The following is a 24,609-nucleotide window of genomic DNA, read 5'->3' as shown; positions in this document are numbered from 1 at the left end:
GGAACAGGTGTAAAATGCCGCGGAATCCGCACAAAGAATTGACATGCTGCGGAAAATACAACGCAGCGTTTCCGCGCTGTATTTTCTGCACCATGGGCACAGCGGATTTGGTTTTTCATATGTTTACATGGTACTGTAAACCTGATGGAATACTGCTGCGAATCCGCAGCGGCCAATCCGCAGCCAAATCCGCACCGTGTGCACATAGACTAATTCTAAAGGTATGTGCACACGCTGCGGAAAACGCTGCGGATCCGCAGCAGTTTCCCATGAGTTTACAGTTCAATGTAGACCTATGGGAAACAAAAATCGCTGTACACATGCTGCGGAAAAACTGCACGGAAACGCAGCGGTTTACATTCCGCAGCATGTCACTTCTTTGTGCGGATTCCGCAGCGGTTTTACAACTGCTCAAATAGAAAATCGCAATTGTAAAACCGCAGTGAAATGCGCAGAAAAAAACGCGGTAAATCCGCCATAAATCCGCAGCGGTTTAGCACTGCGGATTTATCAAATCCGCAGCGGAAAAATCCGCAGAGGACCAGAATACGTGTGCACATACCGAAACCCTAACCCTAACCCTACCCCTAACCCTAACTCTAACCCTAACCCTACCCCTAACCCTACCCCTAGCCCTACCCTAACATTAGTGGGAAAAAAAAAATTTCTTTATTTTTTTATTGTCCCTACCTATGGGGGTGACAAAGGGGGGGGGGGGGTCATTTATTGTTTTTTTTATTTTGATCACTGAGATATAATCTATCTCAGTGATCAAAATGCACTTTGGAACGAATCTGCCGGCCGGCAGATTCGGCGGGCGCACTGCGTATGCGCCCGCCATTTTGGAAGATGGCGGCGCCCAGGGAGAAGACGGACGGGACCCCGTCAGGATCGGTAAGTATGATGGGGTGGAGGGGGACCACGGGGGGGGGGGGATCGGAGCACGGGGGGGAGGGAATCGGAGCGCGGCAGGCGTGGAACGGAGCACGGGGGGCGTGGAACGGAGCACGGGGGGCTGGAACGGAGCACGGGGGGGCTGGAACGGAGCACGGGGGGTGGATCGGAATGCAGGGGGGGTGATTGGAGCACGGGGGGGTGATTGGAGCACGGGGGGAGCGGACAAGAGCACGGGGGGGAGCGGAGCACTGGATGGAGGGGAGCCGGAGCAGTGTACCGGCCAGATCGGGGGGCTGGGGGGGCGATCGGTGGGGTGGGGTGGGGGCACATTAGTATTTCCAGCCATGGCCGATGATATTGCAGCATCGGCCATGGCTGGATTGTAATATTTCACCCGTTATAATAGGTGAAATATTACAAATCGCTCTGATTGGCAGTTTCACTTTCAACAGCCAATCAGAGCGATCGTAGCCACGAGGGAGTGAAGCCACCCCCCCTGGGCTAAACCTCCACTCCCCCTGTCCCTGCAGATCGGGTGAAATGGGAGTTAACCCTTTCACCCGATCTGCAGGGACGCGATCTTTCCATGACGCCACATAGGCGTCATGGGTCGGATTGGCACTGACTTTCATGACGCCTACGTGGCGTCATGGGTCGGGAAAGGGTTAAAGGGAACCTGTCACCCCCAAAATCGAAGATGAGCTAAGCCCACCAGCATCAGGGGCTTATCAACAGCATTCTGTAATGCATTCTGTAATGCTGTAGACAAGCCCCGATGTATGCTGAAAGATGAGAAAAATAGGTTAGATTATAGTGACTTGGGTGGGCTGTCCGATCCGATGGGCATCGCGGTCCGGGGCCTCCCATCTCCTTACGATGACAATCTCTTCTTGTCTTCATGCTGCGGCTCCGGCGCAGGCGTACTTTCCTGTTGAGGGCAGAGCAAAGTACTGCAGTGCGCAGGTGCCGGGTCTCTCAGACCTTTCCCGGCGCCTGCGCACTGCAGTACTTTGCTCTGCCCTCAAAAAGGCAGACAAAGTACGGCTGTGCCGGAGCTGCAGCATGAAGGCAAGAAGAGGACGTCATCGTAAGACGATGGGAGACGCCGGACGGAACCGCGACGCCCATCGGACCGGACCGCAGCGGGACCGCCCCTGGGTGAGTATAATCTAACCTCTTTTTCTCATCTTTCAGGATACATCGGAGGCTTATCTATAGCATTACGGAATGCATTACAGAATGCTGTAAATAAGCCCCTGATGCTGGTAGGCTTAGCTCATCTTTGATTTTGGGGGTGACAGGTTCCCTTTAAGGTCATGCCACAGCATCTTGATCGGATTAAGTCAGGACATTGACTAGGTTATTCCTAAGTATTCTTTTTGTTTATCTTCAGCTATTCAGAGGTGGACTTGCTGAGATGTTTTTGATCATTGTCCAGCTGCATAACCCAAGTACGCTTCAGCTTGAGGTCAGGAACAGATGGGCGGACATTCTCATTCAGGATCTTTTGGTAGATGGCAGAATTTATGGTTCCATTTACCACAACAAGTCTTCTAAGTGCTCAAGCAGCAAAAAAGCCCCTGACCATCACACTACCACCACCCTATTGCTCTGTTGGTATGATGTTCCTTTTCTGAAATGCTGTGTTACTTCTACGCCAGATGTAATGGGACATACACCTTACAAAAAGTTCAACTTTTGCTTTGTTAGTCCACAGAGTATTCTCCCAAAAGTCTTGGGGATCATCAAGATGCTTTCTAGCAAAACTGAATCAAGCCTTTATGTTATTGCTCAGCAGTGGTTTTCATCTTGGAACTCTGCCATGCCGGCCATTTTTGATCAACCTCTTTCTTATGGTGGAGTCATGATACTGACCTTAAGTGAGGGAAGTGAGGCCTGCAGTTCTTTAGATGTTGCTGTGAGGTCTCTCTTGACCTCTTGAATATGTCGTCGCTGTGCTTTTGCGGTAATTTTGGTCAGCCGGCTATTAATGGGAAGGTTCACAACTAGTCCATACTTTCGCCATTTGTGAATAATGGCTCTCACTGTGATTCACTCGAGTCCCAAAGCTTTAGATATGGCTTTATTAACTTTTTAAGACTGATATGTCTCAATTACTTTGTTTCTCATTTGTTCCAGAATTTCTTTAGATCATGGCATGATGTCTAGCTTTTGAGAATCTTTTGGTCTACTTCACTTAGTCTGTCAGGTCCTATTTAAGTGATTTCTTGATTGAGAACAGGAGTGGAAGTAATCAGGCTTGGGTGTGGCTAGAAAATTTAGACCCAGCTTCCCAAAGATGTGGTAAACCGCAGTTAATTTATGTTTTAGGGGGGGTCAATCACTTTTTCACACAGGGCCCTGTAGGTTTGGGTTTTCTTTTCGCGGCCATGGTGTGGTGGTATTTGTTCCTTGTATGTGGTATTATTTGGTCACTATGTGGTGGTAATATGTGGTCTGACCATAATGTTGTTGTAGGGTAGGATGCTAGCAGGTGCATAGGATGCAGTGACACACAGGAGGCAGAACAAGGGTTAACAGTTTCTATATGTGTAATAACAGTAATGGTACAAGCGGGGGGGTAAGGAATGTAAGTGGAGGATAGGGGGAAGTCAAATGCAATAGAATGTAACAGGTTAACTTATCAGTCTCTGTGCGCTGGAGGAAGACGGCTGGAAGATCCCACGGTGGCGCCTCAGGTGGTGCGAGATGTCTCTGATCCGGTCCCGCAGATGAGAGTTGCACTTTCTCCTTGCGACGACGAATCCTCCGGGTTCTTCAGCACGCGATCTCCTGATCTGTGCACACGGGGAGGCAGAGGTGATGGTCGGCGGCACAGAAGAGGAAGCAGAGAGTTCAGTGAGGAAGGCCGCAGTAGAAGCACACAGTCCAGCGGACACAGGCACATGCTGGTCCTCAGCAGACACCACAAGGATGGGACTAAGCGGTGCCTCCGCGGTGGTGAGCGGAGCAAAGGTCTGTACTTTATCCTGGTCACTACCCGGTAAGGAAGTCTCTCTGGGCTGAGGGTAGGAAGCGTTGGCAGTCTGGCTAGCTGGGTTATAGGCACAGCTAACGGGCGTGGGTCCGTGAAGAGGGAGTTAACCGTCTTACTACTCACAAGCTTGGTCCCTGCCAAGTGTCCTGTCTACCCTCTCAAACTGTATTTAAGTCTGACCCACCCCATCATTCAGGTGCCCTGTGCTGCTCCGGTCAGTAATCTTTACCCTGAAACACTGGTGACAGCCCCGACGGTTCTGGCCCAGATACGCAGGAGAGACCATCAACTTGGTTCTGTTCTCTACATTGTGATGGTATTTGTCCCTTATATATGGTATTATTCGGTCACCATATGGTGGCATGATGTAGTCTGGTTATGGTGTGATGGTATTTGTCCCTTGTATGTGGTATTATTTGGTCACTATGTGGTGGTAATATGTAGTCTGATCATGGTGTGATGATATTTGTCCCTTGTATGTGGTATTATTCAGTCGCCATTTGGTGGCACGATGTAGTCTGGTCATGGTGTGATGGTATTTGTCCCTTGTATGTGGTATTATTCGGTCACTATGTGGTGGCAATATGTAGTCTGGTCATGGTGTGATGATATTTGTCCCTTGTATGTGGTATTATTTGGTCAATGTGTGGTGAGTAGTGTAGGGCCTGGCCAAAGGATGCTACCTTGTTGTGGAGGCGTCTTAAAAAATCTTTTGGCCAGAACAAAAGCTGATGGCTATATATGTCATCTGGTGTTTGTTGGGAATTGTTAATATGTAATTAGTGAGGATATGGTACAGATGTGGAGATTTTCCAAGAATGGATTGTGGGACTGTAGAAGGTTCGAGGGGTGGAGGCTGAGCTGGGGTGGAGCCTAGGTGGAGTCTCAAGGGGGCCCACAAATTTTGCCAGTATGGGGCTCTGACATTTCTGGTGGCAGCCCTGAATATTATTACATGCATCCACAAGTAAACCACAAAGAGTGACAAGAATGAAAATGTCATCTGCTAGGATGAAACATCTACAAGAAAGAACTCGTGTGTGATTCATATACAGCTCCAATGGCTCCTGTAATAGAGACACAAGGGGCTGACACTATCAAACAGCCTCATTATCACAGGAAAGTCCAGCACCTGATTTCCATATAAATCCAGTTATAAAATGTGCAAAAGACGAGTTCAAACACTGACACATTTCCCAGGGTGAGAGCCCTTAATCTGCAGATATAATGGAAGGAGCCTGATTATTCCTATTACAAGTTGCTGAATGCGGCCAGATGTGGAGGCTGAGGGTGCGCTGCATTCATCTGTCCGTCTTTTATCGAGATTGCATCTGTGAATTAGAATGCATGCAGGGAGGAAACCCATTGACCAGTGGAGGAAGTGGCAAATGTCAGAGCAACTCCCAGAATAAAGAAGTAGCGTAGAAATGAACAGTCTAGGATGTTCTGCTACAACCTGATAGGAAAGAGGCCACCGCATTATTGAGCGCAACAAAGAGTTTACACATAATGGACGCAATATATCACCTACAAAAAAATTTAAAGTCACCTTTCTGTCTTGTGGTATCTGTTGACTTTATCAGCAAAAAATTCTTTATCATGGTGCATAAGGCCCATGAATTTTGTACATAAAACAGCAATTTTTGTATTTAACCTTTTTTGTCTTTTTTGGTACAAATAAATCAAATATTTCAATAAAATGCTGCAAGATTTAAGCTAAAATTTTAGGTCTACGTAAAATTATTCCATAAGAGGACGGAGAATCAAGTAACATACATTACATTACTTATCCTGTACTGATCGTGAGTTACATCCTGTATTATACTCCAGAGCTGCACTCACTATTCTGCTGGTGCAGTCACTGTGTACATACATTACATTACTGATCCTGAGTTACATCCTGTATAATACCCCAGAGCTGCACTCACTATTCTGCTGGTGCAGTCACTGTGTTCATACATTACATTACTGATCCTGAGTTACATCCTACATTATACTCCAGAGCTGCACTCACTATTCTGCTGGTGCAGTCACTGTGTACATACATTACATTACTGATCCTGAGTTACATCCTGTATTATACCCCAGAGCTGCACTCACTATTCTGCTGGTGCAGTCACTGTGTACATACATTACATTACTGATCCTGAGTTACATCCTGTATTATACCCCAGAGCTGCACTCACTATTCTGCTGGTGCAGTCACTGTGTACATACATTACATTACTGATCCTGAGTTACATCCTGTAGATCTTTTATTATTAAAATGAAAAACATAACAATAATAATAGCAGAAAACATAACAAAAATATTAGCCAGAAAATAAACAGTATACTGAACACTGGTCCAGCCGCTCATTCTCTCCTGTCACACATATTATACAGTATATACAGAATAACTACTTTGACCTTCTGGTCCGGTCACCAAACAAAAATAATAATAACAAATAAAATAAACAGTGGCAAACAAAAACTATATACATGAACTTTTTTTTTTTTTTTAAATAAAATAACTACAAATATATACAATACTAAGCTATCCTCCATTCCCAACCCCCCGCACTGACCTGAGAGCTGGTCCTGCGTCTCATGCCTCAGTCCATGTCCAACGTCCATAGGCCAGATCAGGCAGTGCCAGTTTTCCCCCAAACAACCCAGTGTCCCATAGTCCCACAAGATAATCCCACCTCCCCCCTTTTCCCACCACCCAACCTAACACCTACACCCAAATCTATATCCCTATATACAATATATACATTATATACAGCAGCACACACCACAATAATTACAAATCACGAAGCCCAAGTTCGGCGCCTGCAGCCCTACATCACTGTATAATGATCAAACAAAACAAAAATCTACAGTGTCAGCAGCAGCCCACCACCAGGAAAGGAGATGACCAGACTAGGGCACACTAAAAGAAAAACCCCTCCAGAGGAGAGCGACCCTCCGTGCGCCCAGTCTCCCATACTCCAGAGAGCGCACCTTCACCAGGTCACCGAGTATGGTCCTAAACACATCTTCCACTGGGAGGATTTTTCGTTGCGTCGATACTAAGCACCGTGCGTTCCACGTGTGATACCTAACCACTGCGCTAACTAGAAATAAGGTGCAGCGGTCCCGACCACCAAGGTCTCCGAATGCTCCATAGGCCCATTCCGCATAGGAGAGACCGGCCAGCCGAGACCAGCCAATGAAGGCGCCCACCCTGTTGTACACCTCTGTGTTGAAGGGACAATGAAGCAGGAAGTGGTCCATGCTTTCCAGCAAGGTACCACAATGCTCCCGAGGACAATTCCTGTCCTCAGAGCTCCTACACTTCAGATTGTCCCTCACACACAGTTTCCCATGGAAGCAGCGCCAAGCTAAGTCCCAAAACTTCGAGGGGATCCTGATAGAATTCAAAAGATGCAAACCCACCCCAAGATCCCGAATTGGGCAGTCCCTGAGCGCCAGAGGCCTCTGGAAATGGGTCAACAGAACCCTATTGTCAAGGAGTTTCCTTGGCAGAGTCCTGATCTCCCACATTCCCAGACCCCACCGACGAATTACCTTCAGAACCAAGGTAGCGTAAGCCGGAAGATGTCCATGCGGTGTGCGAAGATCCTTCACTTGCCCTCCTGTCTCCCATTCCTGGAAGAAAGGCTGAAGCCATCCCCTACAGGAGAATACCCACGGAGGAGCCCTCTCTTTCCAGAGGTTTGCGATATTGATCTTAATGAAGGTATCCACAAGGAATACCACAGGGTTGACCATACCCAACCCTCCTAGTCTCCTCGTACGGTAAGTAACCTCCCTCTTGACCAGGTTCAGTCTATTCCCCCATAACAGTTGGAAGAACAAACTGTAGACCCGAGTCCAGAGAGATTCCGGCAAGATGCATACACTGCCAAGATAAATCAGTAAAGGGAGCAGGTAAGTTTTGATCAGGTTTACCCTTTCCCTTAGGGTCAAAGACCAACCCTTCCATTGGTTCACCTTCTGAGTGGCGATCTCTAGCCTCCTGTCCCAATTTTGTTTGGGGTAATCCCCCTGGCCAAATTCGATGCCAAGGACTTTTGCAGAGACTTTGGGTCCCGGAAGGGTGTCCGGGAGATCAAAACCAGGATCTCCTCCTCCCAGCCAGAGACTCTCACACTTATCCCGGTTGATCTTGGACCCGGATGCCTCCGAGTAGCGATCTACCTCTGACATCAGCCACCCTGCCTCCTCATGAGAGGAAACAAACACAGTGACATCATCGGCATACGCCACCACCCTCAGAGTGGCTTCCGGTGCTGCCTGGTCCATCCCAATCCCGGCCAACGGTCCACGCTCCACCCTCCTAAGAAGAGGGTCAATCGCAAACACGTACAGCAGCGGGCTCAAGGGACAACCCTGGCGAACACCGGACCCAACCTCAAAAGAGCTGCCAATCCAACCATTCACAAGCGGGAAACTCTCTGCCCCACTGTACAAGGTCTTAAGCCAATCAACAAACCCCCCGGGCAGGCCATATCTCAGAAGGACGGACCAGAGGTACTCATGATTAACCCGATCAAACGCTTTTGCCTGGTCCAGTGACAGCATGTACCCCTTCCAGTGACCAGCCCTACCCTGCTCCACTGCCTCTCGGACACTGAGCACAGCACTAAATGTGCTGCGGCCTGGAACAGAGCAATGCTGGGCCCCCGAAAGGAGTCGGGGTGCAAATTTCACCAGCCGATTAAACAGCACCTTTGCCAGAACCTTCCTATCTGCATTGAGAAGCGCTATGGGACGCCAGTTCCCAATGCAAGACGGGTCCTTACCCTTTGACAAGATGATGAGAGCAGACCTCCTCATTGACTTCGGCAGAGTGCCCGAGGAAAGACACTCATTGAATACCTCAGTCAAGAGGGGAACCAAAACGTCCTTAAAGGTCTTATAGAATTCAGATGTTAAGCCATCTGGACCAGGCGATTTTTTGGGGGCAAGCCCTTCAATCGCCAACTGAACTTCCTCTTCACTGATCATTTCTGTCAAAACGTCAAGAGAGGGGTCTACCCCTGGTTCGGGGACAGCTTCAGCCAGGAAAGCCGACATCTCATCCCAATCAAGATCCCTCTTCCCCAAGAGGTGCGAGTAGAAGGATCTGACAACCTCCAGGATCCCTGATCTGGATCGTCTCAGGGACCCCGCAGTGTCGACCAGTCCTGTAACCACTTTACTATTCACTGACATCCTGCAGTTTCTGTAAGGGTCGGGTGAGCGGTACTTCCCGTAATCCCTCTCAAAAACCAAAGATGCGTGTCTATCGTACTGACACCTCATAAGCAAAGATTTCACTCTGGAGATCTCCTCGCGGCTACCTCCAGTTGAGACAAGATGCTCGAGTTTCCTCCTCAGACCCTGATACAGACGGTACCTGTTCAGACTCCTGAGGCTCGAGAGCTGGCGGAAGAATCTCGCCACCCTTTCCTTAAACATCTCCCACCACTCTGACTTACTACTACAAAGATCCAGTAATGGTACCTGGCCCTGAAGAAATTCCTCAAAGGACTGTCTTATCTCCGCTTCTTCCAAGAGAGACGAATTGAGCCTCCAAAAGCCTCTTCCCATCCGGAGGGTCTCTGTAACATTCAGAGAAAACAAAATTAAACAGTGGTCGGAGAACTCCACCTCAACAACAGACACTGCTGAAGAGACAGCTTCCTCCTTTAAATAAAACCTATCTATTCTGGACCTACAGTTACCTCTATGATAGGTGAACCCCTCGTGGCCTGGGGTATGCCGAATGTGGACATCCACCAGGCGAGCCTCACTAGCTATACTATTAAGGGCGACGCTATCATAAGTCAGCTTGTCTCTGGAATCTCCTCTATCTCGGGGCCTCGTGACAGCATTGAAGTCCCCTCCAAAGACAACCTGCCGACTTGTAAAAAGGTAGGGCTTGATCCTCATAAAGAGACACTTCCGGTCCCACTTAGATTGGGGACCATAAATGTTGATGAGCCGGAGCTCTTGTCCCTTCATGAGGACATCTAAGATCAGGCACCTCCCCATTTCTAACTCAATAACCCGTCGGCATTCCACCGGTGCGGTAAAAAGGACCGCCACTCCGCTATACGGCTCGGCCGCAAGAGACCAATAGGAGGGCCCGAGTCTCCACTCCCTCTTAGCTTTAAACACATCTGCCATGTTTGGCAGCCTGGTCTCTTGCAAAAAGAAAATGTCAGCTTCAACCCGGCTGAGAAAATCAAAGGCCGCAAATCTAGCTGTATTTGACTTTATGCTGGCGACATTAATGGATGCCAGCGTCAACGGAGTGGGTACCGCCATCACTGGTGATTGAGTTAGATGGCTTTCTTTTTCCCACTCCCCTTATCCTCTGCCTCAGAGGAGGAATCCTTCCCCCTCTTTAATGACAATGTGGTATCCATACCCACGTGTTTTTTAATTTTTTCGTCCTCGTCTCCGGACTCTGGGCCAGTCCCTCCCTCCAAGGATCTTACATTCCCAGATGGAGGAGACTCGGCGTCCCCTGTGAGCCCCGCCGAAGCCAGAACCTCACCCTCAGCTTCCTCCTCAGAGGAAGAGATGTTTTCAAGGGCTTGGAACCGGTTAGAAAGACCAACCAGAGGGGAGTCGGTTTTTCCTTCCTTAGGTACCTTGGTCAGAGCGGGAGAAGATGTTTTATCTCCCTTCTTTCTCTTCTTTTTGGTGCCGAGCTTACGCTTGTCCTCTAGCCACTGCCTATTATCCTCATCCATACTTTCATAATGGGAGGACTCTGAGGCAGTGGCACTTTCCTCCCTGTGGATCCTCCTGACCTCCTCATCCAACTCATCATCCCTCGGGCCCTCAGCAGCAAGACTGGCATCCAGGACAGGGGCCGCCCCAGTAGTACGAGGCTCGCCCAGCTCCCTATCCTGTCTGCGCTTGTCTAGACGCCTTAGCTGTGCAGGCGTCTTTTTATTGCTTTTCTTCCTTGGCCCCTCAGCTCCCTCACCCCTGCTAGTCCCTTCCCCAGCAGAATCAGCCTCACGGCTTTCTCCCACCGGGGTCACGACTGCATTAGCGAAGGAGCGAGGACAACGGCTGAATGGGTGACCTAACTCACCACACAGGTGACACCTAATCTCCACACAAGATGCAGCAAGATGGCCGATATCCCCACACAATGCACACTTCTGCACAGTGCAGTTTGCGCTGAAGTGTGTGGGGTCGCTGCACTTGTGACAGAGCTTCGGTTGCCCCTGGTAGAAGACCAGGATACGATCCCTACCCAGGAAGGCAGATGATGGTATGTGGGCAACCGTACCACCTGAACGCTTAAGTTTTACCATAAACGTCCAGGCCCCTGACCAGATACCAAACTCGTCACGGTTTTTCTTTGGCATTTCTACCACCTCTCCATACCGGCCAAGCCACGTCATGATGTCATAACAAGAAAGTGACTCGTTACAAGTCATCACGGTCACTTTCTTGACTTGGTTTTGGCGAGACACCACCTGAACGGCAAAGTCTCGCCAGCTGGGCTCATTTTTTGTCAACTCATAGTTCGACCAGAAGAGCTCAAGCCCCTCCGGCCGAACAAAGCTGACATCAAAATTAGGTGTGGAATAGGGATGTATCAAGGCGTAGATGTCAATCGCACTGAAGCCCATCCTCAGCAGGAGCTCCACAACTTTAGACCTTGGAGGACACGCATCATTGCCCCTCCACTGAAGACGGACCACATTCCTACGCACACTACCCGGCCCGGCTGTTGGGAGGGACCACACTGTATCCCCCCCTCTTTGCTCTCGGAAGGCCCCGAGGCCATGCCTCTCTATCCAGAAGGATAGATCAACCTCTCGACCCTCTACTATTAGTGATCTCTCCCCCCTCTTTAGAGCCTCCAGGAGACGCCGTTGCAACATGCCGTCCCCAGAGCCCGGAGATGAGGAGGATGCCCTATTTCCCCCGGAGGTGACAGCGGCATAACTCCTGACAGGCGCTGCCACCACCGGGGGGGCAACCGGACCAGTGACCACATCCACACCATCAGCATCACCATTACCCACCTCCATAACCCTCTCACCCTCTACCAAACCAGCAACCACACCACTAGACAAAGAGTTTTCTGCATCCATACCCACCACCACATTCACTCCTGCTGGACCAGTGATAACAGGGGGTGACACTTTGGCCTCCGCATCATCAGGCACAAGGGGCTGAGTCTCCTCCACAGAACTGGAGGTGACCTCACCCCTGGTTTTTTGTGTGCCCTCCGCATCATTAGTTAATATTTTCCGCTGCTTCATGGTTGCTACCAGTCGTCGTTGATCTTTAGCTGCTGTGGGGCACCGCTGATCCTTAGCATCAGGATCTTGTTGACCAGCGGCACCAACACAAAATAGGACTTTGGGAAGACCGGAATTCCCAGCCCCGGTAACCCCCTCACACTGCCGCCGCCCCTCAACTAAGTGATCAGCGGCAACAGTATTCAGGGGCACCGAGGCTACCGGAGCTGCCCCCGACACCGGGCCGCTCCCCCCTCCCACTGAGGAGCGGACCACAGTATCGTGGCCTGATCGTATGCCCGCCACCTGGCCGCCCTCACTGTCCAGCCTTTCGGCTGATGCACCTGCTGCTACGTCCCCGCTACTACAAGCAGAGACGGAGCTCTGCGCCTCATTACCGTGCTCTGTAATCTCCCCGCGCCTTTGCACCGGATCCACAGCAGAACCCGGGCTGGGCTGGGCAACGGGGCTTATACAGCGAGCTGACCCTGCAGCCGACTCAGGGGGTACAGGGAGGGGGGCATATACATAGCTTACCGCTTCCTGCAGCTTTGGCTTGGTGGTTTTCTTTGCCTTTTTCTTCTGGCCCCCAGGTGCCTCCTCTGGTAAATCATCACCAAGATGGAAGTTCTGAAGGCACACTGGGGACTCCAGCAGCTTGATCTCTGCCATTAGCGCCCCTCCCTGGCCGATGTCACTGTCCTCCCCAGAGCCAGCAGAACTGCGACGAGATGTCATTGTCGCCTGTCCAGCAGGGAGCTCGCTGCACGTGGCCTCTGAGTGGCTAAGAGGGCTGCCAGGTGGAGCTTTCTGCTGGTCATCCTCCTCCTCATCATCATCATCCACCTGGCACTCAGGCTGCAGCCCCATCTGCCTTTGCTCTCTGTTATCAGCCATTTCTCTGAATCTGTCTTCATTTATAAGCTTTTCTTTAAATGGTCCACTTTTTTCTCGAATAAATGCTTTTCTTACCTCCAGGTCATTAATTTCAAGCTTCAGAATCTTTACCTCCGCCTGGAATTGCGTCTTCCTGGGTCTGGAGGTGCCTGCAGCTTTAGCGCTTGTGCAGCGCAGCTCCTCCCGAAGCCTTCTCAAGGTCTTGCTAGCATCTTCATACTCACGAAGGTGGCTCATGACCCGGGAGGCATAGGTGGACACAGACTCCCGGGGTCTCTGCAGCGCCCAACCCTCCTCGGTGAGGTCGGCCTCACCTCCGTGAGCACTCAGCTTTCCTCCGGAAGGGCCGCCATCTTGCACGCTAGCAGGCTTCTCCTCCATGGAAGCCTTGCGGCTTCTCTGGGTCTCTGCAGACCTGGGGGGAGTAGGAGCCACATTGCTGCGACTCCTGGTGGAGCGTCTCACCCCCGAATCCTCTGATGTGCAGGCTGGTTGCTGGTTCCTTCTGCCCCCCGCCAGCCTGGTCCGGGAAGCAGAAGCCTGGGACTTGGCTCCTTCACTCATCCCAGGAAACCCACTCCCTCCCTGGGTAAGAGAGAGAGCAGGTCCCCGGGTGGAGAGATGGTGGTTCTCTGGAGCTCAGGAGCACACTGCAGGTTCAGCAGCGACCGCACCCACAATCAGCACAATGAGCAGCAGCTGAGCTGCACTCACTACTCTGAAGGTGCAGTCACTGTGTACATACATTACATTACTGATCGTGAGTTACATCCTGTATTATACTCCAGAGCTGCACTCACTATTCTGCTGGTGCAGTCACTGTGTTCATACATTACATTACTGATCCTGAGTTACATCCTGTATTATACTCCGGAGCTGCACTCACTATTCTGCTGGTGCAGTCACTGTGTTCATACATTACATTACTGATCCTGAGTTACATCCTGTATTATACTCCAGAGCTGCACTCACTATTCTGGTGGAGTCACAGTGTACATAGATTACATTACTGATCCTGAGTTACATCCTGTATTATACTCCAGAGCTGCACTCACTATTCTGCTGGTGGAGTCACAGTGTACATAGATTACATTACTGATCCTGAGTTACATCCTGTATTATACTCCAGAGCTGCACTCACTATTCTGCTGGTGCAGTCACTGTGTACATACATTACATTACTGATCCTGAGTTACATCCTGTATTATACTCCAGAGCTGCACTCACTATTCTGCTGGTGCAGTCACTGTGTACATACATTACATTACTGATCCTGAATTACATCCTGTATTATACTCCAGAGCTGCACTCACTATTCTGCTGGTGCAGTCACTGTGTACATACATTACATTACTGATCCTGAGATACATCCTGTATTATACTCCAGAGCTGCACTCACTATTCTGCTGGTGGAGTCACAGTGTACATACATTACATTACTGATCCTGAGTTACATCCTGTATTATACTCCAGAGCTGCACTCACTATTCTGCTGGTGGAGTCACAGTGTACATACATTACATTACTGATCCTGAGATACATCCTGTATTATACTCCAGAGCTGCACTCACTATTCTGCTGGTGCATTCACTGTGTACATACATTACATTACTGATCCTGAGCTACATCCTGTATTATACTCCAGAGCTGCACTCACTATTCTGCTGGTGGAGTCACTGTGTACATACAATGCCTTGCGAAAGTATTTGGCTCCCTGGAACTTTTCAACCTTTTCCCACATATCATGCTTCAAACATGAAGATACCAAATGTAATTTTTGGGTTAAGAATCAACAAGTTGAACACAATTGTGAAGTTGAATGTAATTTATTTTATTTTACATTTTTGTGGAAATTCAAAAACTGAAAAGTGGGGCGTGCAATATTATTCGGCCCCTTTACTTTCAGTGCAGAAGTTCATTGTGGATCTCTGAATGATCCAATGTTGTCCTAGATGCCTAATGATGATAAATATAATCTACCTGTGTGTAATCAAGTCTCTGTGTAAATGCATCTGCTCTGTGATAGTCTCAGGGTTCTGTGTGAAGCACAGAGAGCATCATGGAGACCAAGGAACACAACAGGCAGGTCCATGATACTGTTGTGGAGAAGTTTAAAGCCGGATTTGGATACAAAATAATTTACAAAACGTTAAACATCCCAAGGAGCACTGTGCAAGCGATCATATTGAAATGGAAGGAGTATCATACCACTGCGAATCTACCAAGACCCGGCCGTCCCTCTAAACTTTCATCTCAAACAAGGAGAAGACTGATCAGAGATGCAGCCAAGAGGCCCATGATCACTGAATGAACTGCAGAGATCTACAGCTGAGGTGGGACAGTCTGTCCATAGGACAACAATCAGTCGTACACTGCACAAATCTGGCCTTTATGGAAGAGTGGCAAGAAGAAAGATATTTCTCAAAGATATCTATAAAAAGTGTAGTTTAAAGTTTGCAACTAGCCACCTGGGAGACATCAAACATGTGGAAGAAGGTGCTCTAGTCAGATGAAATCAAACTCGAACTTTTTGACAACAATGCCAAACGATATGTTTGGCGTAAAGGCAACACAGCTCATCTCCCTGAATACACCATCCCCACTGTAAAACATGGTGGTGGCAGCATCATGGATTGGGCCTGCTTTTCTTCAGCAGGGACAGGGAAGATGGTTAAAATTGATGGGGAGATGGATGGAGCCAAATACAGGACCATTCTTGAAGAAAACCTGTTGGAGTCTGCAATAGACCTGAGACTGGGACAGAGATTTGTCTTCCAACAGACAATGATCCCAAACATAAAGCAAAATCTACAATGGAATGGTTCACAAATAAACGTCTCCAGGTGTTAGAATGGCCAAGTCAGAGTCCAGACCTCAATCCAATCGAGAATCTGTGGAAAGAGCTGAAAACTGCTGTTCACAAACGATCTCCATCCAACCTCACTGAGCTCGAGCTGTTTGCCAAGGAAGAATGGGTGAGAATTTCAGTCTCTCGATGTACAAAACTGATAGAGACAGACCCCAAGAGACTTGTAATCACAGCAAAAGGAGGCGCAACAAAGTATTAAGCTAAAGGGGACGAATAATATTGCACGCCCCACTTTTCAGTTTTTGAATTTCTGCAAAAATGTAAAATAACCAATAAATTTTGTTCAACTTCACAATTGTGTTCCACTTGTTGAGTCTTCACCAAAAATTTACATTTGGTATCTTTATGTCTAAAGCATGATATGTGGGAAAAGGTTGAAAAGTTCCAGAGGGCTGAATACTTTCGCAAGGCACTGTACATTACATTACTAATCATGAGTTACATCCTGTATTATACTCCAGAGCTTCACCCATTAATCTTCTGGTTGAGTCTTGTGTCACATCTTGCATTACAATCTAAAGTTTCACTGTCGGAGATCATGACTTTGTGTCTACATCAATGTACTGTGTGATTGGTGAATTCAACAATGCACTACAGCAGAAAATGCAGCTACACTGTAAGAAGTGCTGAGTTCTGAGAGTTAACAGAACAAGAATAGAAGTTAGAATATTTGTAAACACAACATATTCTTTTTTACATTTTAGGTATTTTGGAACTCAAGGAAGACACCATAGAAAGTTTGCTGGCTGCTGCTTGTCTTCTTCAGCTCTCCCAAGTTATAGACGTTTGTTGCAACTTTCTTATGAAACAGCTTCATCCGTCTAATTGTCTGGGGATTCGGTCATTTGGGGACGCACAGGGTTGTGTGGAGCTCTTGCAGGTGGCTCACAGCTACACAATGGTAAGATTCCTGGTAGAACTTCATTGTATGTGAATTCAGTGTTGTGCATTTAATGTGGATTAGGAATGGTTACAACTTTCTGATCTTATTCTTGGACCAGAGTGGGACCGCCATGGGGTCTGTAGTCATCCCTTTAAAATTTTTGACTTTATGAAGTGCACATAAAATATTGGTAATATATTGTTATGTATCAAACAGTGCGACAACTACTAAAATGTATTCTGCAAATATCTAACATACTTTTAAATATCTCTATCAGCTGTCAGTGAATGAAAAGTTTTTTTGCTTAAATTTAGAGACAGAAAACCACTATTTTGACCTTGTCCTGCTGAGAATGATGAAGGAATTTTATAATAAATCAGTCATCACAATTGTTGTGACATCAACTAAACAGCACAACATATTTTATCTTGTTCCGAGAGCTTGTAACAACATAACAGTTCGGATAAAAATGCTTCGGTTAACATTATATTGCCCTAAAAACTCAGCTTTATGAGCAGAACCAGGAATAGAAGAGATGTCAACTTATTGGTGCAAAGAAGAAGAGTCCTATAAACTAACAGAAAGCAGATACATGCTGTATGGAAATTAGAAAGATTGGACAATGAAGATGGAACATATTCCTTTCTTTCTTTGTTTCTTTCTCTCTTTTTATCAATTGTTAACGTGTGCTATGATGGTTCTGATACAATGCGGTTCTCACTACATCTGTAGAGGAGTTGGGAAACCTTAGAAGAAATTCTGTACTTGTGTGCCAATTTCACAAATAAACATGGCTGCCACATCCTGTCCTCCTTGTTAATATCCATTAAAAAAGCAGTAAGGAAAATCCTTTTGAAATGGAATAAAAGTCATTTGTATCAGACAGAGAAACATCTGACTGAGGGAGACAGGAGAAAGGAAGCATCATCATCACATCTCCAGACATTTCACAGACATCTGCTTGTTTGTCCTGGATTGTTACAATTAGCAACTTGTCAAAAACACAAAGAAAAGATTGTCAAAATACGTCTGTGATTAGGCATTCTAAGGAGACGTCAGGACTGATTACATATTATTCATAAAAAACAAGCCCGCAGTCCTATGTAACACCACAGATAACACAGTGATAACTCTCTGAGTACAGATAATGTAGTATATGTCACCTGGTGCCCCCATAGAATGTAATGCAGCACAGCCCCCACAGAATGTAATGCAGCACAGCCCCATAGAATGTAATGCAGCACAGCCCCCACAGAATGTAATGCAGCACAGCCCCCATAGAATGTAATACAGCACAGCCCCATAGAATGTAATGCAGCACAGCCCCATAGAATGCAATACAGCACAGCCCCCATAGAATGTAATGCAGCACAGCCCCCACAGAATGTAATGCAGCACAGCCCCATAGAATGTAATGCAGCACAGCCCCCACAGAATGTAATGCAGCACAGCCCCCATAGAATGTAATGCAGCACAGCCCCCCTAGAATGTAATACAGCACAGCCCCCATAGAATGTAATGCAGCACAGACCCCATAGAATGTAATGCAGCACAGCCCCCACAGAATGTAATGCAGCACAGCCCCCATAGAATGTAATGCAGCACAGCCCCCACAGAATGTAATGCAGCACAGCCCCCATAGAATGTAATGCAGCACAGCCCCCATAGAATGTAATGCAGCACAGCCCCCATAGAATGTAATGCAGCACAGCCCCCATAGAATGTAATGCAGCACAGCCCCATAGAATGTAATACAGCACAGCCCCCATAGAATGTAATGCAGCACAGCGCCCGTAGAATGTAATACAGCACAGCGCCCGTAGAATGTAATACAGCACAGCCCCCGTAGAATGTAATGCAGCACAGCCCCCATAGAATGTAATGCAGCACAGCCCCATAGAATGTAATACAGCACAGCCTCCATAGAATGTAATGCAGCACAGCCTCCATAGAATGTAATACAGCACAGCCCCCATAGAATGAAATGCAGCACAGCCCCCATAGAATGTAATACAGCACAGCCACCATAGAATGTAATACAGCACAGCCCCCATAGAATGTAATGCAGCACAGACCCCATAGAATGTAATGCAGCACAGCCCCATAGAATGTATTGCAGCACAGCCCCATAGAATGTAATGCAGCACAGCCCCCATAGAATGTAATGCAGCACAGCCCCATAGAATTTAATACAGCACAGCCTCCATAGAATGTAATGCAGCACAGCCTCCATAGAATGTAATGCAGCACAGCCCCCATAGAATGTAATGCAGCACAGCCCCCATAGAATGTAATACAGCACAGCCACCATAGAATGTAATACAGCACAGCCCCCATAGAATGTAATGCAGCACAGCCCCCATAGAATGTAATACAGCACAGCCCCATAGAATGTAATGCAGCACAGCCCCATATAATGTAAAGCAGCACAGCCCCCATAGAATGTAATGCAGCACAGCCCCCATAGAATGTAATGCAGCACAGCCCCCATAGAATGTAATACAGCACAGCCCCATAGAATGTAATGCAGCACAGCCCCATATAATGTAAAGCAGCACAGCCCCCATAGAATGTAACACAGCACAGCCTCCATAGAATGTAACGCAGCACAGACTCCATAGAATGTAATGCAGCACAGCCCCCATAGAATGTAATGCAGCACAGCCCCCATAGAATGTAATGCAGCACAGCCACCATAGAATGTAATACAGCACAGCCACCATAGAATGTAATACGCACAGCCCCCATAGAATGTAATACAGCACAGCCACCATAGAATGTAATACAGCACAGCCCCCATAGAATGTAATGCAGCACAGCCCCCATAGAATGTAATGCAGCACAGCCCCCATAGAATGTAATGCAGCACAGCCCCATAGAATGTAATGCAGCACAGCCCCATAGAATGTAATACAGCACAGCCCCCATAGAATGTAATGCAGCACAGCCTCCATAGAATGTAATACAGCACAGCCCCCATAGAATGTAATGCAGCACAGCCCCATAGAATGTAATACAGCACAGCCCCCATAGAATGTAATGCAGCACAGCCTCCATAGAATGTAATACAGCACAGCCCCCATAGAATGTAATGCAGCACAGCCCCCATAGAATGTAATACAGCACAGCCACCATAGAATGTAATACAGCACAGCCACCATAGAATGTAATACAGCACAGCCCCCATAGAATGTAATGCAGCACAGCCCCCATAGAATGTAATACAGCACAGCCACCATAGAATGTAATACAGCACAGCCCCCATAGAATGTAATGCAGCACAGCCCCCATAGAATGTAATACAGCACAGCCCCATAGAATGTAATGCAGCACAGCCCCATAGAATGTAAAGCAGCAAAGCCCCCATAGAATGTAATGCAGCACAGCCCCCATAGAATGTAATGCAGCACAGCCCCATAGAATGTAATACAGCACAGCCCCCATAGAATGTAATACAGCACAGCGCCCATGGAATGTAATACAGCACAGCCCCCATAGAATATAATGCAGCACAGCCCCATAGATTGTAATACAGCACAGCCCCCATAGAATGTAATACAGCACAGCCCCCATAGAATGTAATACAGCACAGCCCCCATAGAATGTAATACAGCACAGCCCCCATAGAATGTAATGCAGCACAGCCCCCATAGAATGTAATGCAGCACAGCCCCCATAGAATGTAATACAGCACAGCCCCCATAGAATGTAATACAGCACAACCCCCATAGAATGTAATGCAGCACAGCCCCCATAGAATGTAATGCAGCAAGCCCCATAGAATGTAATACAGCACAGCCCCCATAGAATGTAATACAGCCAGCCCCATAGAATGTAATACAGCACAGCCCCCATAGAATGTAATACAGCACAGCCCCATAGAATGTAATACAGCACAGCCCCCATATAATGTAATACAGCACAGCCCCCATAGAATGTAATGCAGCACAGCCCCCATAGAATGTAATGCAGCACAGCCCCCATAGAATGTAATGCAGCACAGCTCCATAGAATGTAATGCAGCCAGCCCCCATAGAATGTAATACAGCACAGCCCCATAGAATGTAATACAGCTCAGCCCCCATAGAATGTAATGCAGCACAGCCCCATAGAATGTAATGCAGCACAGCCCCCATAGAATGTAATGCAGCACAGCTCCATAGAATGTAATGCAGCCAGCCCCCATAGAATGTAATGCAGCACAGCTCCATAGAATGTAACACAGCACAGCCTCCATAGAATGTAACGCAGCACAGACTCCATAGAATGTAATGCAGCACAGCCCCCATAGAATGTAATGCAGCACAGCCACCATAGAATGTAATACAGCACAGCCACCATAGAATGTAATACAGCACAGCCCCCATAGAATGTAATGCAGCACAGCCCCCATAGAATGTAATACAGCACAGCCCCATAGAATGTAATGCAGCACAGCCCCATATAATGTAAAGCAGCACAGCCCCCATAGAATGTAATACAGCACAGCGCCCATAGAATGTAATACAGCACAGCCCCCATAGAATGTAATGCAGCACAGCCCCATAGATTGTAATACAGCACAGCCCCCATAGAATGTAATACAGCACAGCCCCCATAGAATGTAATACAGCACAGCCCCCATAGAATGTAATGCAGCACAGCCCCCATAGAATGTAATGCAGCACAGCCCCATAGAATGTAATGCAGCACAGCCCCATAGAATGTAATACAGCACAGCCCCCATAGAATGTAATGCAGCACAGCCTCCATAGAATGTAATACAGCACAGCCCCCATAGAATGTAATGCAGCACAGCCCCATAGAATGTAATACAGCACAGCCCCCATAGAATGTAATGCAGCACAGCCTCCATAGAATGTAATACAGCACAGCCCCCATAGAATGTAATGCAGCACAGCCCCCATAGAATGTAATACAGCACAGCCACCATAGAATGTAATACAGCACAGCCCCCATAGAATGTAATGCAGCACAGCCCCCATAGAATGTAATACAGCACAGCCCCATAGAATGTAATGCAGCACAGCCCCATAGAATGTAAAGCAGCAAAGCCCCCATAGAATGTAATGCAGCACAGCCCCCATAGAATGTAATACAGCACAACCCCCATAGAATGTAATGCAGCACAGCCCCCATAGAATGTAATGCAGCAAGCCCCATAGAATGTAATACAGCACAGCCCCCATAGAATGTAATACAGCCAGCCCCATAGAATGTAATACAGCACAGCCCCCATAGAGTGTAATACAGCACAGCGCCCATGGAATGTAATACAGCACAGCCCCCATAGAATATAATGCAGCACAGCCCCATAGATTGTAATACAGCACAGCCCCCATAGAATGTAATACAGCACAGCCCCCATAGAATGTAATACAGCACAGCCCCCATAGAATGTAATACAGCACAGCCCCCATAGAATGTAATGCAGCACAGCCCCCATAGAATGTAATGCAGCACAGCCCCCATAGAATGTAATACAGCACAGCCCCCATAGAATGTAATACAGCACAACCCCCATAGAATGTAATGCAGCACAGCCCCCATAGAATGTAATGCAGCAAGCCCCATAGAATGTAATACAGCACAGCCCCCATAGAATGTAATACAGCCAGCCCCATAGAATGTAATACAGCACAGCCCCCATAGAATGTAATACTGCACAGCCACATAGAATGTAATACAGCACAGCCCCCATAGAATGTAATACAGCACAGCCCCCATAGAATGTAATGCAGCACAGCCCCCATAGAATGTAATGCAGCACAGCCCCCATAGAATGTAATGCAGCACAGCTCCATAGAATGTAATGCAGCCAGCCCCCATAGAATGTAATACAGCACAGCCCCATAGAATGTAATACAGCACAGCCCCCATAGAATGTAATGCAGCACAGCCCCATAGAATGTAATGCAGCACAGCCCCCATAGAATGTAATGCAGCACAGCTCCATAGAATGTAATGCAGCCAGCCCCCATAGAATGTAATGCAGCACAGCTCCATAGAATGTAATACAGCACAGCCCCATAGATTGTAATACAGCACAGCCCCCATAGAATGTAATACAGCACAGCCCCCATAGAATGTAATGCAGCACAGCCCCATAGAATGTAATGCAGCACAGCCCCCATAGAATGTAATGCAGCACAGCCCCCATAGAATGTAATGCAGCACAGCCCCCATAGAATGTAATGCAGCACAGCCCCATAGATTGTAATACAGCACAGCCCCCATAGAATGTAATACAGCACAGCCCCCATAGAATGTAATACAGCACAGCCCCCATAGAATGTAATACAGCACAGCCCCCATAGAATGTAATACAGCACAGCCCCCATAGAATGTAATACAGCACAGCCCCCATAGAATGTAATGCAGCACAGCCCCATAGAATGTAATGCAGCACAGCCCCCATAGAATGTAATGCAGCACAGCTCCATAGAATGTAATACAGCACAGCCCCATAGATTGTAATACAGCACAGCCCCCATAGAATGTAATACAGCACAGCCCCCATAGAATGTAATGCAGCACAGCCCCATAGAATGTAATGCAGCACAGCCCCCATAGAATGTAATGCAGCACAGCCCCCATAGAATGTAATGCAGCACAGCCCCCATAGAATGTAATGCAGCACAGCCCCATAGATTGTAATACAGCACAGCCCCCATAGAATGTAATACAGCACAGCCCCCATAGAATGTAATACAGCACAGCCCCCATAGAATGTAATACAGCACAGCCCCCATAGAATGTAATACAGCACAGCCCCCATAGAATGTAATACAGCACAGCCCCCATAGAATGTAATGCAGCACAGCCCCATAGAATGTAATGCAGCACAGCCCCCATAGAATGTAATGCAGCCAGCCCCCATAGAATGTAATACAGCACAGCCCCATAGATTGTAATACAGCACAGCCCCCATAGAATGTAATACAGCACAGCCCCCATAGAATGTAATACAGCACAGCCCCCATAGAATGTAATGCAGCACAGCCCCCATAGAATGTAATGCAGCACAGCCCCCATAGAATGTAATGCAGCCAGCCCCCATAGAATGTAATACAGCACAGCCCCATAGATTGTAATACAGCACAGCCCCCATAGAATGTAATACAGCACAGCCCCCATAGAATGTAATGCAGCACAGCCCCCATAGAATGTAATGCAGCACAGCCCCCATAGAATGTAATACAGCACAGCCCCATAGATTGTAATACAGCACAGCCCCCATAGAATGTAATACAGCACAGCCCCCATAGAATGTAATACAGCACAGCCCCCATAGAATGTAATGCAGCACAGCCCCCATAGAATGTAATGCAGCACAGCCCCCATAGAATGTAATGCAGCCAGCCCCCATAGAATGTAATACAGCACAGCCCCATAGATTGTAATACAGCACAGCCCCCATAGAATGTAATACAGCACAGCCCCCATAGAATGTAATGCAGCACAGCCCCCATAGAATGTAATGCAGCCAGCCCCCATAGAATGTAATACAGCACAGCCCCATAGATTGTAATACAGCACAGCCCCCATAGAATGTAATACAGCACAGCCCCCATAGAATGTAATACAGCACAGCCCCCATAGAATGTAATGCAGCACAGCCCCCATAGAATGTAATGCAGCACAGCCCCCATAGAATGTAATGCAGCCAGCCCCCATAGAATGTAATACAGCACAGCCCCATAGATTGTAATACAGCACAGCCCCCATAGAATGTAATACAGCACAGCCCCCATAGAATGTAATACAGCACAGCCCCCATAGAATGTAATGCAGCACAGCCCCCATAGAATGTAACACAA

At 47.7% G+C, this 24,609-nt stretch overlaps 1 protein-coding gene across 2 annotated transcripts in view; it reads left to right on the top strand.

Annotated features, from left to right (window-relative positions):
* Positions 1–24,609, top strand: part of KLHL4 (kelch like family member 4) — a 295,029-nt gene that overhangs the window by 177,640 nt on the left and 92,780 nt on the right. For both annotated transcript variants that reach the window (XM_069746101.1, XM_069746102.1), the window contains exon 4: positions 16,611–16,807. In XM_069746101.1, coding sequence (XP_069602202.1) covers positions 16,611–16,807 — 197 coding nt within the window. The remainder of the gene's footprint in view (positions 1–16,610; positions 16,808–24,609) is intronic.

The sequence above is a fragment of the Ranitomeya imitator genome, chromosome 2 (genome assembly GCF_032444005.1).
Source record: "Ranitomeya imitator isolate aRanImi1 chromosome 2, aRanImi1.pri, whole genome shotgun sequence".
NCBI lineage: Eukaryota > Metazoa > Chordata > Amphibia > Anura > Dendrobatidae > Ranitomeya > Ranitomeya imitator.
Note: the sequence above shows the minus strand (reverse complement) of the source record. Positions and strands in the feature narration are given on the sequence as shown.